Below are 19,154 nucleotides of genomic sequence, written 5' to 3'. Positions count from 1 at the left end.
TGAAAGAGGCACTGCAGAGTGTCTCAAAGTAATCAGGGCTGAATGAGCCTCATGCTGCGTCCTGTCGCAGCTCCTCTGACCATGATGACGCAACGAAAATACTCTTTAGGTCACCCTTACTCGCCAACACCCCCTTCCACTAACAAGCCCTCTATTTATGATCTTGAATTGGCCATCCTAACCTTGCACTTGAGCCAAGGGTTCTGGACTCAGTGCAAAGGAGATGATGTATTTTGACCCCATGGGTGTACTGACAGATGTGGTCATTGTGCCATCATGCATCTCCCTTTGGCTGTGTTGTCTCTACACGCCCTGTTCACACCACTTGATTCACTTGAAACAGCTGACGGACAGCTGGGCGTTTCCCAATTACTGTCAATGGAGCTGCTTCCACTGAGCATTTTGGAGACAGGCATGTGTGTGTGCAGGAAGAGTGTTCTCTTACACACAACGCATACTCCACGGCATGCTAAGATATAACCATACCTGTGTGTAAACTTCCATCCTGAGCTGTGTTCATCCATGCTAAGTTGCTTCAGTTGTGTCTGACTCTTTGTGATACTACGAACTGTAGCCTTTCAGGCTCCTCTGTCCATGGGATTCTCTAGGTAAGAATCCTGGAGCGGGTTGCCATGCCCTCCTCCAGGGGTGTCCCCGACCCAGGGGTCGAACCCATGTCTCTTCAGTCTCCTGCATTGATAGGTAGGTTCTTTACCACTAACATCACCTGGGAAGCCAATAATTATTATAATATTATATATTATAATCAATTAACAGAGTGGGTTGCCAGTCCCTTCTCCTGGGCATCTTCTCGACCCAGGGATTGAACCCAGGTCTCCTGCACTGCAGGTGGGCTCTTTACTGTTTGAGCCAGTGTTCAGTGTCACGCAATTTGCTGGAACCATATATTAGTCCTACCTGCAAAATCACATCTGATACTTCTCTCTTACAAGGGATCTAGAAAAATTTGTACTCTTCAGTCAAGCAGTAACTAGAGGCTGTGTCCCTACCTAGCAGGAGGAAACTCTTGGAGGTCTGGTCCAGTGGCTAACTCATTCTGGGAGCCAGGCAAGTCCTCTGTCCCATGAGGCGTCCATTGTTTTTTTGCTGAGAAAATTATGAATTGAGGGCCTTTAAGGTTTAGTTAGTGAAAGTCATTTCTCCAACAAGAAAGCAAGAATAATTGGAAAATCACTCACTTCAAATTCAAATTCCCATAAACTGGCTCTTCCAAGCCTCTGAGAGAACACAAATGGTGACTTCTCTAGTGGTCCAGTGGTTAAGAATCCACCTTCCAATGTAGGGGATGTGGGTTCAATCCCTGGTCAGGGAACTAAGATCCCACTGGCCTTCCGCTTGACAACTACTGAGCCCGCGGGCTCTAGAGTTCGTGTTCTACAACTAGAGAAATGTCCACGTGCTGTAACAAAGACCCAGCACAGCCAAAAAAGAGAGAGACAGAACACAAATATTTCTTTTTTGAGGTCCCCTAGAAAAAGCAGTGGAGAAGGCAATGGCACCCCACTCCAGTACTCTTGCCTGGAAAATCCCATGGACGGAGGAGCCTGGTAGGCTGCAGTCCATGGGGGTCGCTAAGAGTCGGACACGACTGAGTGACTTCACTTTCACTTTTCACTTTCATGCACTGGAGAAGGAAATGGCAACCCACTCCAGTGTTCTTGCCTGGAGAATCCCAGGGACAGTGGAGCCTGGTGGGCTGCCATCTATGGGGTCTCACAGAGTCGGACACGACTGAAGCAACTTAGCAGCAGCAGCAGAAAAAGCAGACCCTTGTTGACTCTTTCTCTGAAGAAGTAGGCAGAAAGTTCTGCACTTAAAAGTGCAAGAGTCACTGTCTTAAGGATAAAGGACTCAGAGCTGGACTCAAGGATAATCCATGGGCTGGCCTGGTCCCAGCCTCCTGGAAGTGGAGGGGTTATCATCCTGAAGAGAACAGGAGAAGAGACCGCCCCATGACACCTCCATCAGTAAGACCTACACGGTTAATTTTTCAAAGCTTTTTTTTTGAGAACTAATTTTCCTAACTGCAAAATTCACTTGTTTCAGAAGTGCAATTCATGATTCTTAGTAAATCTACAGAATTGTGAATCTATCACCCCATCCAGTCTTAGAACACTTCCATGATCTCAAAATGGGTCCTCATGAGTGCTCTGAAGTCACTCCCCAGCCCCCTGCCCCCATCCCAAGCAACCACAAATCTTCTATCACTACAGATTTGCCTACTCTGGTTTTTTCATATAAATTTGTCGACTTTTGCACCTGACTTTTTACTCAGCATAATGTATTTGAGGTTCCTCCATGGCACTCACGGCATGCGTCAGGGAGTTCATTCTTTTTATAACTGGATAGTAGGGCAAATGGCTAGTCTAAATTTTGCTTATCCAGTTATCAGTTGATGGACAAGGGTACAGTTTCTAGTTCTTTGGCTACTGTGAATAACGCTGCTATGAACACTCATATATACAGTAAGTCCCCTACACATGAACCCGCAAGTTGTAAACTTTCAAAGATGTGAACGTGCGTTCCATCAGTGCCAGGAGTGAGAGACATTGCAGCTTGCCCTCCGTCTCCTATTGCTGATGATCTTTCAGCTCTGCCATCTCCCATCTCCACTCCCTCCTCCAGGCAGTACCTCTTCTTGCCTGTTCACTTGATGCCAGACCCTGTATGCCAGCTGTCATATTGTACTACTGTGCTTTTCAGGGTACTGTACTATAAATTTAAAATGTTTTATTTTTTGTTTGTTTTTATGTATTGTGTGAAAAGTATTATAAGCCTATTACAGTACAGTACAACATAGCAGATTGTGTTAGTTGGGTACCTGGGCTTTGTTGGACTTAGGCAAAAATCAGACTTAAGAACGTGTTCTCAGAACAGAACTTGTTTGTATGTTGGGGACTTACTTTAAGTCTTTACAGATATGTTTTTGTTTCTCTTAGATGGCCTAAAGTTTTAGCCAATTTATTGACACGTACTGTGAGGCATCGGAGAAGGCAATGACACCCCACTCTAGTACTCTTGCCTGGAAAGTCCCATGGATGGAGCAGCCTGGTGGGCTGCAGTCCATGGGGTTGCGAAGAGTCAGACACAACTCAGCGACTTCCTTTTCACTTTTCACTTTCATGCATTGGAGAAGGAAATGGCAACTCACTCCAGTGTTCTTGCCTGGAGAATCCCAGGGACAGGGGAGCCTGGTGGGCTGCTGTCTATGGGGTTGCACAGAGTCAGACATGACTGAAGCGACTTAGCTGCTGCTAGCTAGCTGTGAGGCATAAGGCAGACACACACCCTTTCCTAGGGGAGCTTGTCCGTCCAAGTGTTGGGGTTTACGGTATCCACGTTATAGATGGGTCAATGTTTCCAAATTGACCCACACAAGACACAGTTGATGGCTGCTCTGGGAACAGAGCCCCCACCCTTTTCTTTTCTGGATTGCCCAGGGAAGAGGGCTTGATGAGCGATTTCCCCATTTGCTGATCACTGACGCATATATTCTTTCAGGGCCTGGTCACCCAATGAAACAGCTTTTATAAAATCAGGAGCTTGGAAGAAAGCTTTTGTTTACCTCATCTGCTCATTAAATACTTGCTCAGTGAATTTATGTGTGACTGTTTCATTTAAGACGTGGTTTCATGGGAAGGGAAGAAAAGGCTGCCATATGTGTAAGGCCACCCCAGGCCCTGGGTGTCCCCAAAGCAATCCTGATGTCACATATCCTGACGGATGATGCCCACCTGCACTTGTCAAACTTCTGTTTGTATTCCTGGCCCTTGGGTCAGAAAATATTCCCATTATTCATGCATGATGAAGGCTCAGTCACATTAATGTCTGGCAATGGGCCCCGGGAAAGATGGACTCCACAGATAATTAAAGCTGACCCTGAGTAAGGGAGAAGAAGAGGGCATGGGGAAGCAAAGGGCAAGTGATGAGGTTTTTTTTTATTTTTAAAATTTTTTTTAGACTGCATGGTCATGCCACTGCACTGCTTGCAGGATCTTAGTTCCCCAACCAGGGAATTGAACCCAGGCCCTTGGCAGTGGAAACATGAAGTCCTAACCACTGGACCCCCAGGGAATTCCCCAAGTGACAGTTAAACATACAGCGTGTATGTTCTCTGCCAGGAGAGTACACAGCTTTTTTCAAAACTTGCCTTAATGTTGGCAAAATATGACTATTCTTCCTTTGTGGGACAGCTGAGGGTCTCACAGTTCGTCTCCCAAGGTCACAGAGTAGTGAGGGGCTGAATGCAGTTCCAAGCATCCATCTGACCCCAAAGCATCCAGAGGAATGTACAGCAACCTTATTCTTCCCTTTGGAAGTGACTGGTGCTGACCACCCTGGTCACATCTGCCGATCACTAAAGAGGGGCTTTAAGTTTTCAAAAGGACAGACTCTATTTTTACATTTGGAGCATCCTGAGTGTGTATGGAACTCTGGGTTGGGGTTCACCAACATGAAATGAAGACTTTTTGTGAGCTGAATGCCTATGTCCTCCTTCAGTTTATACATTAAGACTGTAACCTCCAACGGCTGCATTTGTAGTTGAAGCCTCTAAGGTCATAAGGGTGGGGCCCTGATCTGATAGGGTTGGTGGCCTTATGGGAAGAGAGACAGCAGGGAGCTCTTCCTGTGCACGTAGAGAGGAGCTGCATGAGGACACAGCAAAGAAGTGGCTGTCTATAAGCCAGGAAGAGCACCTCCACCAGAAGCCAACTTTGCATACAGCTTGATCTTGGTGATTGCAGCCATGAAATTAAAAGACATTTACTCCTTGGAAGGAAAGTTATTACCAACCTAGACAGCATAAAAGCAGAGACATTACTTTGTCAACAAAGGTCCGTCTAGTCAAGGCTATGGTTTTTCCAGTGGTCATGTATGGATGTGAGAGTTGGACTATAAAGAAAGCTGAGTGCCGAAGAATTGATGCTTTTGAACTGTGGTGTTGGAGAAGACTCTTGACAGTCCCTTGGACTGCAAGGAGATCCAACCAGTCCATCATAAAGGAGATTAGTCCTGGGTGTTCATTGGAAGGACTGATGTTGAAGCTGAAACTCCAATACTTTGGCCACCTGATGCAAAGAGCTGACTCATTTGAAAAGACCCTGATGCTGGGAAAGATTGAGGGCAGGAGGAGAAGGGGACAATGGAGGATGAGATGGTTGGATGGCATGACCAACTCAATGGATATGGGTTTGGGTAGACTCCGGGAGTTGGTGATGGACAGGGAGGCCTGGTGTGCTGTGGTCCATGGGGTCACAAAGAGTTGGATACAACTGAGCGACTGAACTAAAACTGATCTTGGACTTCCAGCCTGAAGAACAGTGAGAAAATAGTCTATTAAGTCATCCGGGCGGTGGTACTTTGTCATGGCAGCCTGAGCAGACTGGCCTGAGGGTGTTACAGCGGGGAGTGCACTGTGTGTGTGAAGGTGTGAGGCACAGACCGAGAGTTGTCACTGTGCAGGAAGTGGTGACAAGCTGTGGATGAGTATTTATTGTGATAACCTCTTAGAAGAAATGCTGCCATACAGTAACCAAGAGAAGACTGAAGAGGCATGTGATATGGCATGCTAGACAGCATCCTAGAACAGAAAAAGATGGTGGGTAAGAACCAAAGAAATCTGAATAAATATGAATTTTGTTTAATAATAATGCATCAATGTTGCTTCATTAATTGTGATAAATGTACCATACTAATAGAAGATGTTAATAATAGAAGAAATTGGACGTGAAGCATTTAAGAACTCTCTGTACTATTTCTACAACTTTTCTGTAAATCTAAACTATTCTAAAATAGGGCATCCCTGGTGGGTCAGTGGTAAAAAATCCACCTGCAATGCAGGAGACATGTGTTTGATCCCTGGGTTGGGAAGGTCTCCTGGAGAAGGAAATGGCAACCCACTCCAGTGTTCTTGCCTGAAAAATCCCTGGAGAGAAGCCTGGCAGGCTATAGTCCATAGGGTCGCAAAAGCGTCAGACATGACTTAGCAACTAAACAACAACAACTGTAAAATACAAGATTTGTTTTAAAAAAAAAGAAAAAAATAACTGCCATGAATGACTACATTAGAAATACCAGGTACTTCTCTGAATTGCTTAAGCATTTGCTGTAATTCGGAGAAGGCAATGGCACCCCACTCCAGTACTCTTGCCTGGAAAATCCTATGGGCGGAGGAGCCTGGTAGGCTGCAGTCCATGGGGTCACTGAGGGTCGGACATGACTGAGAGACTTCAATTTCACGTATTGGAGAAGGAAATGGCAACGCACTCCAGTGTTCTTGCCTGGAGAATCCCAGGGACGGGGGAGCCTGGTGGGCTGCCGTCTATGGGGTCGCACTGAGTCGGGCATGACTGAAGCGACTTAGCAGTTGCTGTAATTCCTGGAGATTAACATGCAGAGATAGATGACAACATGGCAGCTGCAAAGTTGTTTTTAAAAAACAAAATAATTTCCTTGGTGTGGATACAGAACTGGGAGGTGAAGGAAGGCTGCTTTTTAAAAGGGGGTGGAGCCGGTTGGCAGAAGGAAGTTCACTGAAGTTCCACCTGGCTGCAGCGCTAGTCGGAATCAGCCCCAAATCTGGCCCGCTCCCCGGCCATCATCACCACCTCCGAGAACACACACTAGTACTGGCCTCTCCGCCCCGCTCCTCGCATCCTTAGAGATCCCCAAATAACTCCCAATATCCAAACCACACTGTCCCTTGCAGTGGATTTAAAACAATTCTGGAATGTTCACAGCTCAAAGCAAACATGACTTCTGAGAAGGTGAGTGGATACGGGTAAGCTTGAGATAATGCCCTTAGCGCCTTGGGGGAGGAAGAGGCCACCTTGGGAGGGGAGCAAGGGCCTGTTTGGATCTGTGGTCTGAAGACACCTGGGCTGGAAGGGATCAGTTTTAATCCCCGCACCTGCCAGTCGTGGCCTGTTAGCCTCCAGGGTTCCACCGCCTGCCCAGGCACATCATACCTCTGTTCACAGCAGGCACTCACCCCAGAAAGATCGGGGGATATTCCTGCACTGCTGGGACCCACACACAAACACCAGCTTATGTACACACTCCTCTTCTCTCAAGTCTGTGTGGTGGGAGTCAGGCTGTCGTGCCTCACAGGGAGACAGACTGTGTGCAGCACAGCCCCCCAGGAAAGAAGGGGTACATGGAGTCTCCCCCTCCGAAGGGGAGCAGAGAGACAGGGCGATGTTTTAACTGGTGGCCTAGGCGGTTACACAACTCATCTTGATGCACAAAGAGCACTGTCTTCTAGAACATCTGGTTCTCAGCAGAGTCATATAACGTCCATTTCTAAGGCAGGACTGAGGGTGCTTGTTTAAGGACCCAAGTGCGGTCAGCTTAAGGTATCAAAAGTCCTCCTTGGCTTCGCTCCACCCCTCTGCCTGGGCTGAGGGTGATGGGCTGAGCGCATCCCAGGCAGAGAGGCTTTGATGTGGAAACATCCAGGCCAGCTCCAGGCAAAGCTGGAAATTTGCACACTCCTCTTTGGGGTCTTTCTAGACCTCCTTCTGTACCCCCATTCTTGTGCCAGTTCAGGAGGCACAAGTGACTCGGGTTCGATCCCTGGGTCAGAAAGATCTCCTGGAGGAGGAAATGACAACCCACACCAGTCTTCTTGCCTGGAGAACTCCATGACAGAGGAGCCTGGCGGGCTACAGTCCATGGGGTCACAAAACAGTCAGACAGGACTGAGCATGCACGCACTACTTCCTCTATGAAGACACATGCACACACACACACACATATCCACACTTATACACACGTGTGTGCACGCGTGCACACACACACACACACAGGTCAAATTTCTGACTTGCCCTGGGTCTTGTTCCCTCAGTCTTGCTCTCTGATAGTAAAGAGATTTCATTAGATAAACCAGTCCCTGCTAATGAGTAAGCTACTTACTCGACTCATAGACTCTTTCTGCTGAAACAGCCATGGAAGCTCTACTTTAATCCCCTTTCTTTTCAGAAAAGAGAAGCCCAGGTTTCAGGAGGTGAGAATTAGCTAGTAGGGAAGCAGGACATGAAATGTCAGCATCCTGTGCCCACAGGGCATTCTTTCTCCACACTCCACTTCAGTGACATGGTGTCTTAACCAGTGAGAATGGATCACTTGCCAAAAAGGCTTTTAAGAGTTATATCTCTCCTGGGCTCTCCCACACAGCCCACACAGCTCCTCCAAACCCTTCCTCACCTCTGCGAGCCTTCATCTCCATCCATCATTTCTGGCAGATGGTGCCACTTCGTACATTACAGAGAAGACCCAAGTCATCAGCTCAGGTCCTCGGCTTCCCTCCCCAGCAGCCGACATTTCTGAGGTCTTTGATCTCATCTCTTCCCTTTTCGCCAGGCTAACCATCCCTTCTCTGGCCTGGTCTGTCCTCCCAAGCCCCTCTGCCTCCGGTCTCTGCTGCCTCAATCACACTCTCCTGGGGCAACTCCAGACCTGCCCCGGCACTAGACTCCTTCCTCCAATTTACAGAAACATCAGCTCTCCCTAGGGATTCCCAGGTAACTCGGTGATAACAAATCTGCTTGCCAACCAGGAGATGCAGGTTCGATCCCTGGCCTGGGAAGATGCCCTGCAGAAGGGAATGGCTACCCACTCCAGTATTCTTGCCTCGAGAATTTCATGGACAAAGGAGCCTGGCGGGTTATTGTCAGTCCATGGCATTGCAAAGAGTCGGACACAAGTGAATGACTAACACTTTGACCAGATCTCCCCACATCTCTCCCCTTCCCCTTAAAGAGAACCTAACTCCCCTCACCTCTCTTACTGACCAACACCTTTACTGGCCTCTGCTTTTCTTCTCCTTTGCCAAACATTCACCCCTTGCAATCTGGTTTGTGGACCAGCAAAATTGTTTCTATAAAACTATGTCGTGGGGTCCAGAGGTTAGGACTCTGTTCTCACTGTCAAAGGCGAGTGTTTTAGTTCCACAAACTGAACAGTGAGGTCAAAACACAAAACAAAATCTGCTTCCTTTGGCCCTATTTGATACTGCAGCACAATTTCTCATCCTTAGTTTTCTTCCTGGGATTTCCATGATGCCCTTTGATCTGGGTTCTGCCTCTCCATCTTCCCAATGTCTGTGGCCAGCAGGCTTCTGGGCCAGCCCGTTCATCCCTGCCATCTCCAACCTGATTTGTCACTCGGCCTTCACCACCTCTTTCTCCCAGCTTCTCGCCTCCTACACGCAAACACCTGCACTCAAAGGCACTGCCAAGGCCTCACTCTCATCTTGTCTAAATGTGACGCGTCCCCTGTCTCCCTAGCTGTGACTGCCAATGACATCTTAATCTTTATTTTTATTTAACTTTTTTAGGGGGAGCCATGTCACTCAACTTGCAGGATCATAGTTTCCTGACCAGGGATTGAACCTGTGCCTCTGAAGTGGAAGTGCAGGGTCCTAACCACTGGACTGCCAGGGAATTTAAAGCATCTTCATCTTTAGAGTCCTCTTGGATGACTCCCTTTTCTGCCCTCCAACTTCAACTCTGTCTGTGATATACTTGACTGTTTTTGATTCTACTCTAATTCCTTTATAAATATTTATTGTGATTGGTGAAATCACCTTCATGGTTCATTCTGAACATCATAGCCATGTACCCCAGACTCAGACGGTGTCTCCCTTCTCTTCTTCCACACCTCCCTCTTCCTACTAGTTTCAATCTACTCTCCCAGGCCCAGAATTCGAGAGGCCCTCCAAGTTTGCCTGTGGCCAGCCTTGACCTTGGACCTTCTTCCCCTGACTTCTTTAAATAACGTAAGCTCTGTCCCCACCAGATGCCCACAGGTCTCTGCCAAATGCTACCCTCTCCTAACTCTGCATCTTGGTCTGCAGGGCCACCCTGCCTGGAAGCCCATGTTCTTACCTTTCCCCTATGACACCAGGGTTTCATTAGTGGCTCATATGGTAAAGAATCTGCCTGCAATGCAGGAGACCTGGGTTTGATCCCTGGGTTGGGAAGATCCCCTGTAGGAGGGCATGGCAACCCACTCTAGTATTCTTAGGCTTCCCTGGTGGCTCAGACAGTAAAGAATCTGCCTGTAATGCAGGAGACCTGGGATCAGACCCTGGGTTAGGAAGATTCCCTGGAGGAGGGGCATGGCAACCCACTCCAGTATTCTTGCCTGGAGAACCCCCATGGACAGAGGAGCCTGGCAGGCTACAGTCCATGGGGGTTGCAAAGAGTTGGACCTAACTGAGCAACTAAGCATAGCACACGATGACACCAGAGGGCAGAGGCGTGGCCTCTACCATGATGCTGCGATCACGCTCCCAGAAGACCAGTTTGAAAGGAAACATAATCATCACCTGGAGTTCAGTGATGAGAAGGGTTCTGAGACCACATCAGGCTCAGCAGGAAATAGTGTCCTGTTAGATTATGTCATTTTGACAAAGCAAGGGTAAGAGTGACAAGAGTGGCTATCTGTGTCCCAGCTAAAAGTGAGCTTCAGGGATTTCCCTGGCAGTCCAGTGGTTAAGACTTTCTACTTCCAATGTAGAGGGCCCAGGCTCCATCCCCAGTGGAGGAACTAAGATCCCACATGCAGTGGGCCTGACCAAAAAAAAAAAAATTACCTTCCAACATGCAATATTTCTTTGTGACATTTCTCACTTGTTTGGGTCAAGAATTATAACTGGCTCCTCTTAGCATCTCCAGTAATATGTGGTTCCCTCTCTTGCACATATTAGGTAACACACTGGATCAATACAGGAGTGATTTTTGTCCTTGAGGTTTTAGGCCTAGAGCGATGCAACCTAGGAAACATTTTGGGCGTGGGAACCCTTTGGCAGTACACTTCTCAAGGCAAGAGGTTTCTAAGGTTGACCCTCAGGGCTGCACGTCCCCGAATAACAGTCTTATTCCTTTAATAAAAACAAAGGAGGTGGCTTCCCTGGGGGCTCGGTGATAAAAAGTCAGCTTGCCAATGCGGGAGACACGGGTTCGATCCCTGATCTGGGAAGATCACACGTGCCATGGAGTAACAAGGCCCGTGCACCACAACTATTAAGCCTGGGCTCCAGAGCCCACTGAAGCCACATGCCCTAAAGCCCAGGCTCCACAACCAGAGAAGTCACCGCAAAGAGAAGCCTGCATATCGCAACTAGGAAAAAACCTTAGAATCAACAAAGACTCAGCACAGCCAAAAAGTAAAATAAACGAAACCATCTTTTAAAAAACAAAAAACAGAGGGACTTCCCTCGTGGTCTAGAGGTTAAGAATCCACCTTCCAATGCAGGAGACATGGGTTCAATCCCTGGTTGGAGAACTAGGATCCCACATGCCTTGGGGCAACACACCACAGCAAGAAGCCCCGTCTGCAAGAAACACCTAACACAGTCATAAATGAATAAACAAAGGAGCCAGATCAAGGCTGGGGGAGGCTGAGACAGGCTGACGGCCCTGAAGCAGAGGCAGTAGTAATAGCAAGAGTAGTGGGCCCTGTGAGCCGTAGCAGTGGTCCAGACCTCCAAGTCACACTGTGACGGGAGGCGATAGGCACTGAGCACTTACAAAGTGCCAGGCAAATACGCCTGTGTAGCCTGGCACCCTTGCTTCTTCCTTTTTTTTCTAATAGAATTTTATCTAAAATTTTTTATTGGCTATGCTGCAGCTTACAGGATCTCAGTTCCCTGACCAGGGATTGAACCCAGGTCTTCTGCGGGGGAAGCATGGATTCTTAACCACTGGACTACCAGGGAATTGACAGTACCCTTGATTTCTCATTGCACAGCTTCTATGAGTGAATCCCTGATGCCTCAGTTTCCTCGTCTGTAAAGTGCAGTAATAATGCTTCCTTCCTTTAGAAGGCAAAGAGATTATGTAGCCATCTCCCCAAGCAAAGTACCTGCAACCTATCATAACACTCATTAGCAGGAAACTATTACTCTCATTATTACTGGAGACGGATCATCACCCTCATTTCCATTCGAAAGAACTGATTCCCAGAGAGCTTTAATCATCAAGCCAAAGTCACTTGCTTCAGCAGGATAGGTGGGCCCCAAACCCAGTCCACAGGCCATGGCGGCCTCCTGGGGGAGTTTATTGTCCTGTTCTCAGCCATTAATTCCTACTGAATGCAATTTTATTGAACATGAATTAGTTTGGTTGTGAATACAGACGATCCAAGTAAAGATGTGTTACTGATCAATATTCAGTGTCTGGGTCCAGGGGGAACGCCAGGAAAGGAAGATGAAAAAAAACAAGGTGTGCCGTCAGACAGGAGAGATGCCATCAACCTGGCTGAAGTCCCTTTTCAAGACGCAACTCCTCCCAGAGCCCAGGCGCAGTCCCCTTCTCATGCTTTCTGGCAGGACCTGTGCACTTACCCTTCCCTCTGCCTGAACCAGCCTCCCCTCCCTCCCTGCCTGACAGGTTTTCTCACTTCAATTGCAAAGACTCTACCTCAGAAGGCTTCCTCCACAGAAAAATCTCCCCCTCAGGAAGGCCTCCTCCTCCTCCTCCTCAGGCAGACCTCCTCCTCCTCATCCTCTTTCCCAGGAAGGCTTCCTCTTCCCCCTCCCCCTCCTCAGAAAGGCCTCCTCCTCCTCCTCAGGAAGGCCTCTTCCCCCTCCTCAGAAAGGCCTCCCTCTCCTTCTTTTCTTCCTCCTCAGGAAGGCCTCCACCTCCTCCCCCTCCTCCTCCTCCTCAGGAAGTCCTCTTCCTCCTCTTCAGGAAGGCCTCCTCCCCCTCCTCCTCCCCCTTCTCCTCAGGAAGGCCTCTTCCCCATCCTTAGGAAGGCCTCCTCCTCCTCCTCCTCCTCCTCCTCCCCCTTCTCCTCCTCAGGAAGGCCTCCCCCTTCTCCTCCTCCTCCTCCCCCCCTCCTCCTCCTCAGGAAACCCTCCTCCTCCTCCTCAGGAAGGCCTCCTCCTCCTCCTCCTCTTCCTCCTCCCCCTTCTCCTCCTCAGGAAGGCCTCCCCCTTCTCCTCCCCCTCCTCCCCCTCCTCCTCCTCAGGAAGGCCTCCTCCTCCTCCTCAGGAAGGCCTCCTCCTCCTCCCCCTCTTCCTCCTCAGGAAAGCCTCCTCTTTCCCCTCCCCCTCCTCCCCCTCCTCCTCACCCTCTTCCTCCTCAGGAAGGCCTCCTCCCCCTCCTCCTCCCCCTTCTCCTCCTCAGGAAAGCCTCCCCCTTCTCCTCCTCCTCCTCCTCAGGAAGGCCTCCTCCTCCTCCCCCTCCTCCTCCTCAGGAAGGCCTCCTCTTCCTCCTCAGGAAGGCCTCCCCCTTCTCCTCCTCCTCAGGAAGGCCTCTTCCTCCTTCTCAGGAATCCTTCCCCTCCCCCTCCTCAGATTATCCAGTTATCAGTGTCCCTGCAATTGTCTGTCCTCAGTTCTAAACCAGAATTTACTACCTCGTACTGGATTACCTATTCATTTGTATGGGTCTCTTTCCCACTAAGCTGAAACTTCCTTCAAAGAATGAAGTTTCATTGCTCCTATTTGCACTTCCAGGGACACAGAGCAGGATCAGAGGAGGTATTTGTTGAGTAAATGAAGTCATCTTGTCCACCATCCTGTGCTTCAGTTCCACTAAGAGTTGTATTTTCTATTTTGGTTTTATATGTACCACATGCTGGGGCTTTCTTGCCTCCCCTTAGAAGACATACCACACAAGCTAATAAATATTCTTTGCTAACTGCCTTCCATCACTGGAGCCTGTCTGCCATCCACACAGAGACAGCCACAGTAGGGGGACCACCTTATCCTGTGCATCCAAGGCAAAACAAAATGATTCAACACTTCCAAAACAAGCACACAAGATGCAAATGGTTTCAAAAAATAGACCCAAGCCAAGTTGAACACAAATACCAAGGGAAGAGAAGCAGACAGACAGAAAGAGCTACATGAGAGTCTAGGCATACCCATGGCAGGTTTAATTAGCTCTGCCCTGCAGACTTTTTCTGACACACACACAGGTATCCTATACAAAAAGGCAACTGGAGGACTTCTAGTATCACTGGAACTCTGCAGATGCTTCCGGATACTTCCCAAAACATCTAGATACCCCACACATGTACTCTTTTTGAGAGCAGCAAGAAGGTTCACCAAAGGTGTGAGACAGTCTGTGACCGGAGGATTGCCAGACATTTATTAAGCACCTACTGTGTGCCAGGCATGTGCCAGCCAGGTATTGTCACCTACCTACCTACTGACCTGAATGCATTCATTTCCCAAAGTCCCCTGAGGTAGATTGTTAGTTCTGTTCTATAATCGAGGAAACTGAGGCTCAGTGTTTATGATTTATACACTGCAAGGGGGGAGTCTAATCCCCTGAGCTGCCCAATTCTTAGTTTAATATACTTCCCATTATCCACAGACATTTATGTGCAAATGTTAATTAAGAAAGCAAACCTGGGCTCTGCTAGGGGATCCATGTGAAGAGTAGGCTCAAGGCTCACCTGGTGGCAGCCCTAAGGGACTTGGGGGAGGGAATCCCCATTTTCACTCCTTGGAGGCCAACCCTAGGCCTGGCTAGAGGGGGGGCCTGGGCCTGGCTAGTCACCCTTGCCCTCTGAAGTACCTCTGAGGTCACAGTGCCCAGCTCTGGAGGCCTCGCCATTCATGCCCAGCCTGGTTCCGCGTGCCCCCTGGGAGGTGTCCTGTCCAAGGTGGGCTGGGGGCTGCCTGGGGGAGGTACCCCATAACTAAAGAGCAGGGCCGACCAATTTGACTTCATCAGTGAAGACAGAGGTACTTCCCATGAAGACCCCACGAACAAGAAGACACTTCCAGCTTCCCCAAGGGACACAAATATCCAACTCTTTCCCTCCCCAACTTACTTATACCTCTGGGCAAGATCCTCAGGAAGACTTGAATATGCAATGGTGAATGGCTACCCACTCCAGTATTCTTGCCTGGAGAATCCTATGGACAGAGGAGTCTGGCGGGCTACAGGCCATTGGGTCTAAAAGAGTAGGACATGATTGCGCGACTAACATGTTCACTCCCCCCACCCCCACCCCAGAGGTAGCACATGCACTAAATTCAGGTGTGGGTCACTCATACCAAGTCTTTACTAAAATTGGGATGGGGGAAGGGAGAGACAGCCATGTGCAGGAAAAAACAAACAAACAAAAAATCCCAACAATCTTCTAAAGGTAGGAAAGGAGAAATAGTTAAGTATTAAGAAATATATAGAATATAAGAAATTGTTGAGTTGCAGGTTAGTGCAAAGTGATGTTCTGAAAAGCATGGCTTTTGGTTCCAACAGCTGAGATTCCATTCCTGCTTCTCCACCTACCATTGTAGATCTTGGACAAGTCCATCCACCCTTCTGGGCCTCAGAGGCCTCCTCTCTAGTATGGGGGAAACGGTACCAGGATGACTACTGGCAGGTAGGTGCCCTGCCAGCCTCCTCTCCCTCTCAGATTCCCTCTCTCCTTGTAACAAACGAGAGCTCGGGAGGGAATACAGGATCCTCAGAAACCATCACATAGAGGTCCCAGCTCCAAGCTCCAGTCACAGGGAAATAGCAGAAGCCAGGTTCGCACTGGGATCCTTAGTCTAGAACAAGGGGTCTGCTTTCCTCAACCCACTGACGGTCCCTTCGCAGCCCTCTACCTGGCCTAAGGAGTCTCAGCCAGTTCACCTCGGCCTCCTGGGAGGAGGAGTTGGGGGCTGAGGCTGTCTCCCTCTGCTTTTCCTCCTTTCCTCATAAAAAGGCAAGGTCCTCTTTACTCCAGCCGAGTGCCCGCTGGGTCTGAGTAAGGTTGCTCTCCGGAGCCGCTATGGGTCTCTGCCTCAGATCCCCTGAGTACGGGGAAAGAAACGTTTTCCAGGCTGCTGGTGGCTTTTCGCTCACCTGCTGGCCCTGCCACGGAGCGGGGCATCGCTTGGCTTGTGGGCTGGGGAAGGCTCAGAGCGCTGGGCGGGATGTCTCCGCCTGCGGCAGCCAGCCTTCTCTGAGCTATGCCTCTGGTCTGCCTGGAGGCGGGATGGGGTGAGGTGGGGTGACGCTCCCAACCCAGGGGACTCCGGACAGGCCTCGAAGGATCTGAAGTGCGGGACAGGAGGCAGCCGGGTGGGCAGCCCGCGACTCTCTCCCCTCAGCCTCTCGTGGCAGCCAGGCGACCGAACCGCCACCTCCGGAGGCGCGCGGCGCTGTCCCAGGGGCATAGGTAACAGGGTGCGAGGATCCCCGCTCCAGGCCCCGCCGACCCGGTCCGTTACCTTCCACTTTGGTGAGGGTCAGGACCGGACTGTTGCAGGCGCTGAGCGGGGCCACCCGGGCCGAGTGCTTCTTCATGATGAGCCGTCAGCCTGCAGGAGCGCCGCCGCCGATCGCCTACATCCTGGGGCCGGCTGGAGCGCGCCTCGCGGGCCCGTTGGCCTCCTCCGGGGAGGAGCGCGAGCTGCTGGCCGCCCCGGCCCTGCCTCCCGGGGCCGCCGGCCGGGCTCCCGTCGCCGCGCAGGGCTCACTGCGGCGGCCGCTCCGCGGAGCGCATCGTCGCCGGCCGCGCACCCACTCCGCACCCGCGCGCACAGCCTCCCGCTCCGAGGTTGCCGCAAACTCCAACGTCACGTACAAGTGCACTCCCCGCTCCCACCCCGTGGGCTCACCTGCTCCGCCCCCGCCCCGGGCCGCCCGCCCAGCCCCGCAGCCGGCTTCCTCCCTCGGAGCTCGGCCCTGAGGGTTGCCTCCGGTCGGGGCGGGGGGCCGGCCCGCAGCTCCCCGGCAGCCCCTGTCCTTTGCTGAGACCAGCGCACGGGGGGCGAGGCCCTGAGAACTTAGCCTCAGAGGTTCACAAGTTTAAACAGGGAGCTACTGACTTCGGCTGGGGAGTTAGCCTCCTCCCTGCGCAAAATCCTGAAGTATTGGTTTACGAGAGGAGTCAGAAAAAAGCAAAGCTTTCTCAGGCTGGCATTAACTTCTTTGGAAGTCTGGGGGCACGTTATTCTGCCTGATCCCCTGGACAGCTATTTTTCCTTTTAAGGACGGTGCCAAGTCAAGAGAAGCAAGGCTACCACAAGAAAATAAAGGCTTGGGACTTCTGCCCCTGCCCTGGTGCCCCAGTTCTGAGAAGTCCGACTGCCTGGGAAGCAGGGAAAGCTTCATTTCGGCCCAGATCCTAGGTTTCTGCTGCAGCTTTTGCCTCTGCAAGCCCTGGTCTCACCGCTCCTACTCTGACCCACCTGTAGCTACTGGCCAATGATGCTTGATTAAAAGCAATGACATACCTCTTGCATCACTGGCTGGGCGATCCCTGGGTGACTACCCGGTCCCCAGGACGTTTATCTTATAATAGTGCATCATCACAGGCGCCCAGCCATCATCCTTGTGGAAAGGATGCACAGGACTTGTGTGGTCCAGGAACTCTAAGGGCTTTATGGGCATCTCATTCACGCAGGCCCAGCCATCGGTTTTGGTCTGTCTCCACTGGGAATCTGAAGGCTCCGTACTGATTCCAGGTGGGTTTTGTTGTTACTGTTAAGCCCTTACCTCCCACTCTACCTGGTTTCCTGTCACAAAGTGGATGTTCCACTCTATGATGTCATTTTTATCCCCCATAAGGGTAATTCAGTGGCATGGCAGAGGTGGAGAGGGGTCTTACAGCAATCCGGTTTCCCTAGCCTGGAACCTACCAGGTGTCTCTGGTGACATCCACCTGCATGCTCCCAGATCTCTGGTGGAAGTGGCTCCTACCAGTTGCTTTTGTAGGGTTCCTGTTATTCGCTTGCTCTCTAGAACTCCCGAAAAGAACAGCATGACTGCTGGGTCTCCAGAAAGCCAGGGCTTCCCAGGGTCGCTGCCTCATTGCTCTAGCAAAGGAAAGGCCCTCTAGTGGTAGCCTTCGCACTGTGGCCTCTTACTCAGACCTTGTCCCCAGGACCCTAGAGATGACAACGCAGTAAGGCAATAAACCATCCCCTTCTTTGTAAAAATTAAGCACAAACAAAAAGTAAACCAAAAACTCAAAAAAAATCTCATCTATTAAAGAAGACCTTACAGCATAATATTCCCGCGTGTTGTTTCATCAGTCAACTTTTGCCATATACACAATAACTAAATAAAATAAACATCACATCATAACTTACCCATTTTATGAGCACTATGTATCAAGTACTGTGCTAAGTGTTTTACATAAATCACTTCATTTTCTACTCACAAAAGCTCTGCAAAATTGTTGTTACTTCATTTTACAAATGGGGAAACTGAGGCTAAGAGAAATGAACTAAAATGTCCCAGGTAATATAGAAACCAGCTGAGCAGGGATTTATTTATTTTTCTATTTATTCTTCAATGGAGGAAAATTGCTTTACAATGTTATATTGGTTTCTGCCATACAACAACTTGAATCAGCCTTTATATACATATCCTCTCCCTCTTGAGCGTCCCTTCCCTCCCTGCATCCCCCGTCCCCCAGGTCATCATAGAGCATCAGGCTTGGCTCCCCGTGTTAGAGAGCAAATTCTCACCAGCCATCTATTTGACATATGGTACTGTATCTATGTCAATACATTCTCCATTTGTCCCACACTTTCCCCACTGTGTCCACAAATCCGTTCTCTACATCAGTGTCTCCATTTTTTCCCTTGAGCAACTCTGAACAAATCAAAAGCCTACACCTACAACTGCTATGCTATTCTCTTATGTTATAAAATGTAAAAATTCCATGTAACTATTCCAGTTGAGGTAGGAGACACAGTAATCTGTAATCCATTTCCTTTCATTTGACTGTGGTTTTAGAAGAGCTCATCGTGCTCATGCTTGTCTGGACTGCCAAACTCATTTTGCTGCACAGGTCACAACCAAAATGTCCAATAAGTATCTGCCTAGCTGATTTTTTACTTATCTGTGCATGTGTGCGCACGAAGTTGCTTCATTTGTGTCCAACTCTTTGTGATCCTATGGATGGTAGCCCACCAGGGTCCTCTGTCCATGGGATTCTCCAGGTAAAAATACTGGAGTGGGTTGCCATGCCCTTCTCCAGGAAATCTTTCATGATGCAGGGATTGAACCTACATCTCTTATGTCTTCTGTACTGACAAGCAGGTTCTTTACCCCTAATGCCACCTGGGAAGCCCTTTTAGGTATATATTTTCTATTTATTGCAATCTTAAATGTAACTCAAATATATAATTCAGTTCAGTTGCTCAGTCATGTCCAACTCTTTGCGAC

The 19,154-nt window shown here is 49.6% G+C and overlaps 1 protein-coding gene across 1 annotated transcript in view; it reads right to left on the bottom strand.

Annotated features, from left to right (window-relative positions):
• SLC35F3 (solute carrier family 35 member F3) overlaps window positions 1–16,535 on the bottom strand; it is a 135,259-nt gene extending 118,724 nt beyond the window's left edge. The window contains exon 1 of the mRNA XM_006069371.4: window positions 16,205–16,535. Within this exon, the coding sequence (XP_006069433.3) occupies window positions 16,205–16,280 (76 nt within the window). The 5' untranslated portion in view covers window positions 16,281–16,535. The remainder of the gene's footprint in view (window positions 1–16,204) is intronic.
• Between the last annotated feature and the right edge of the window lie 2,619 nt (window positions 16,536–19,154).

This window comes from Bubalus bubalis, chromosome 4 (assembly GCF_019923935.1).
Source record: "Bubalus bubalis isolate 160015118507 breed Murrah chromosome 4, NDDB_SH_1, whole genome shotgun sequence".
Classification (NCBI taxonomy): Eukaryota; Metazoa; Chordata; class Mammalia; order Artiodactyla; family Bovidae; genus Bubalus; species Bubalus bubalis.
This window is presented reverse-complemented; position numbering and strand designations above follow the sequence as displayed.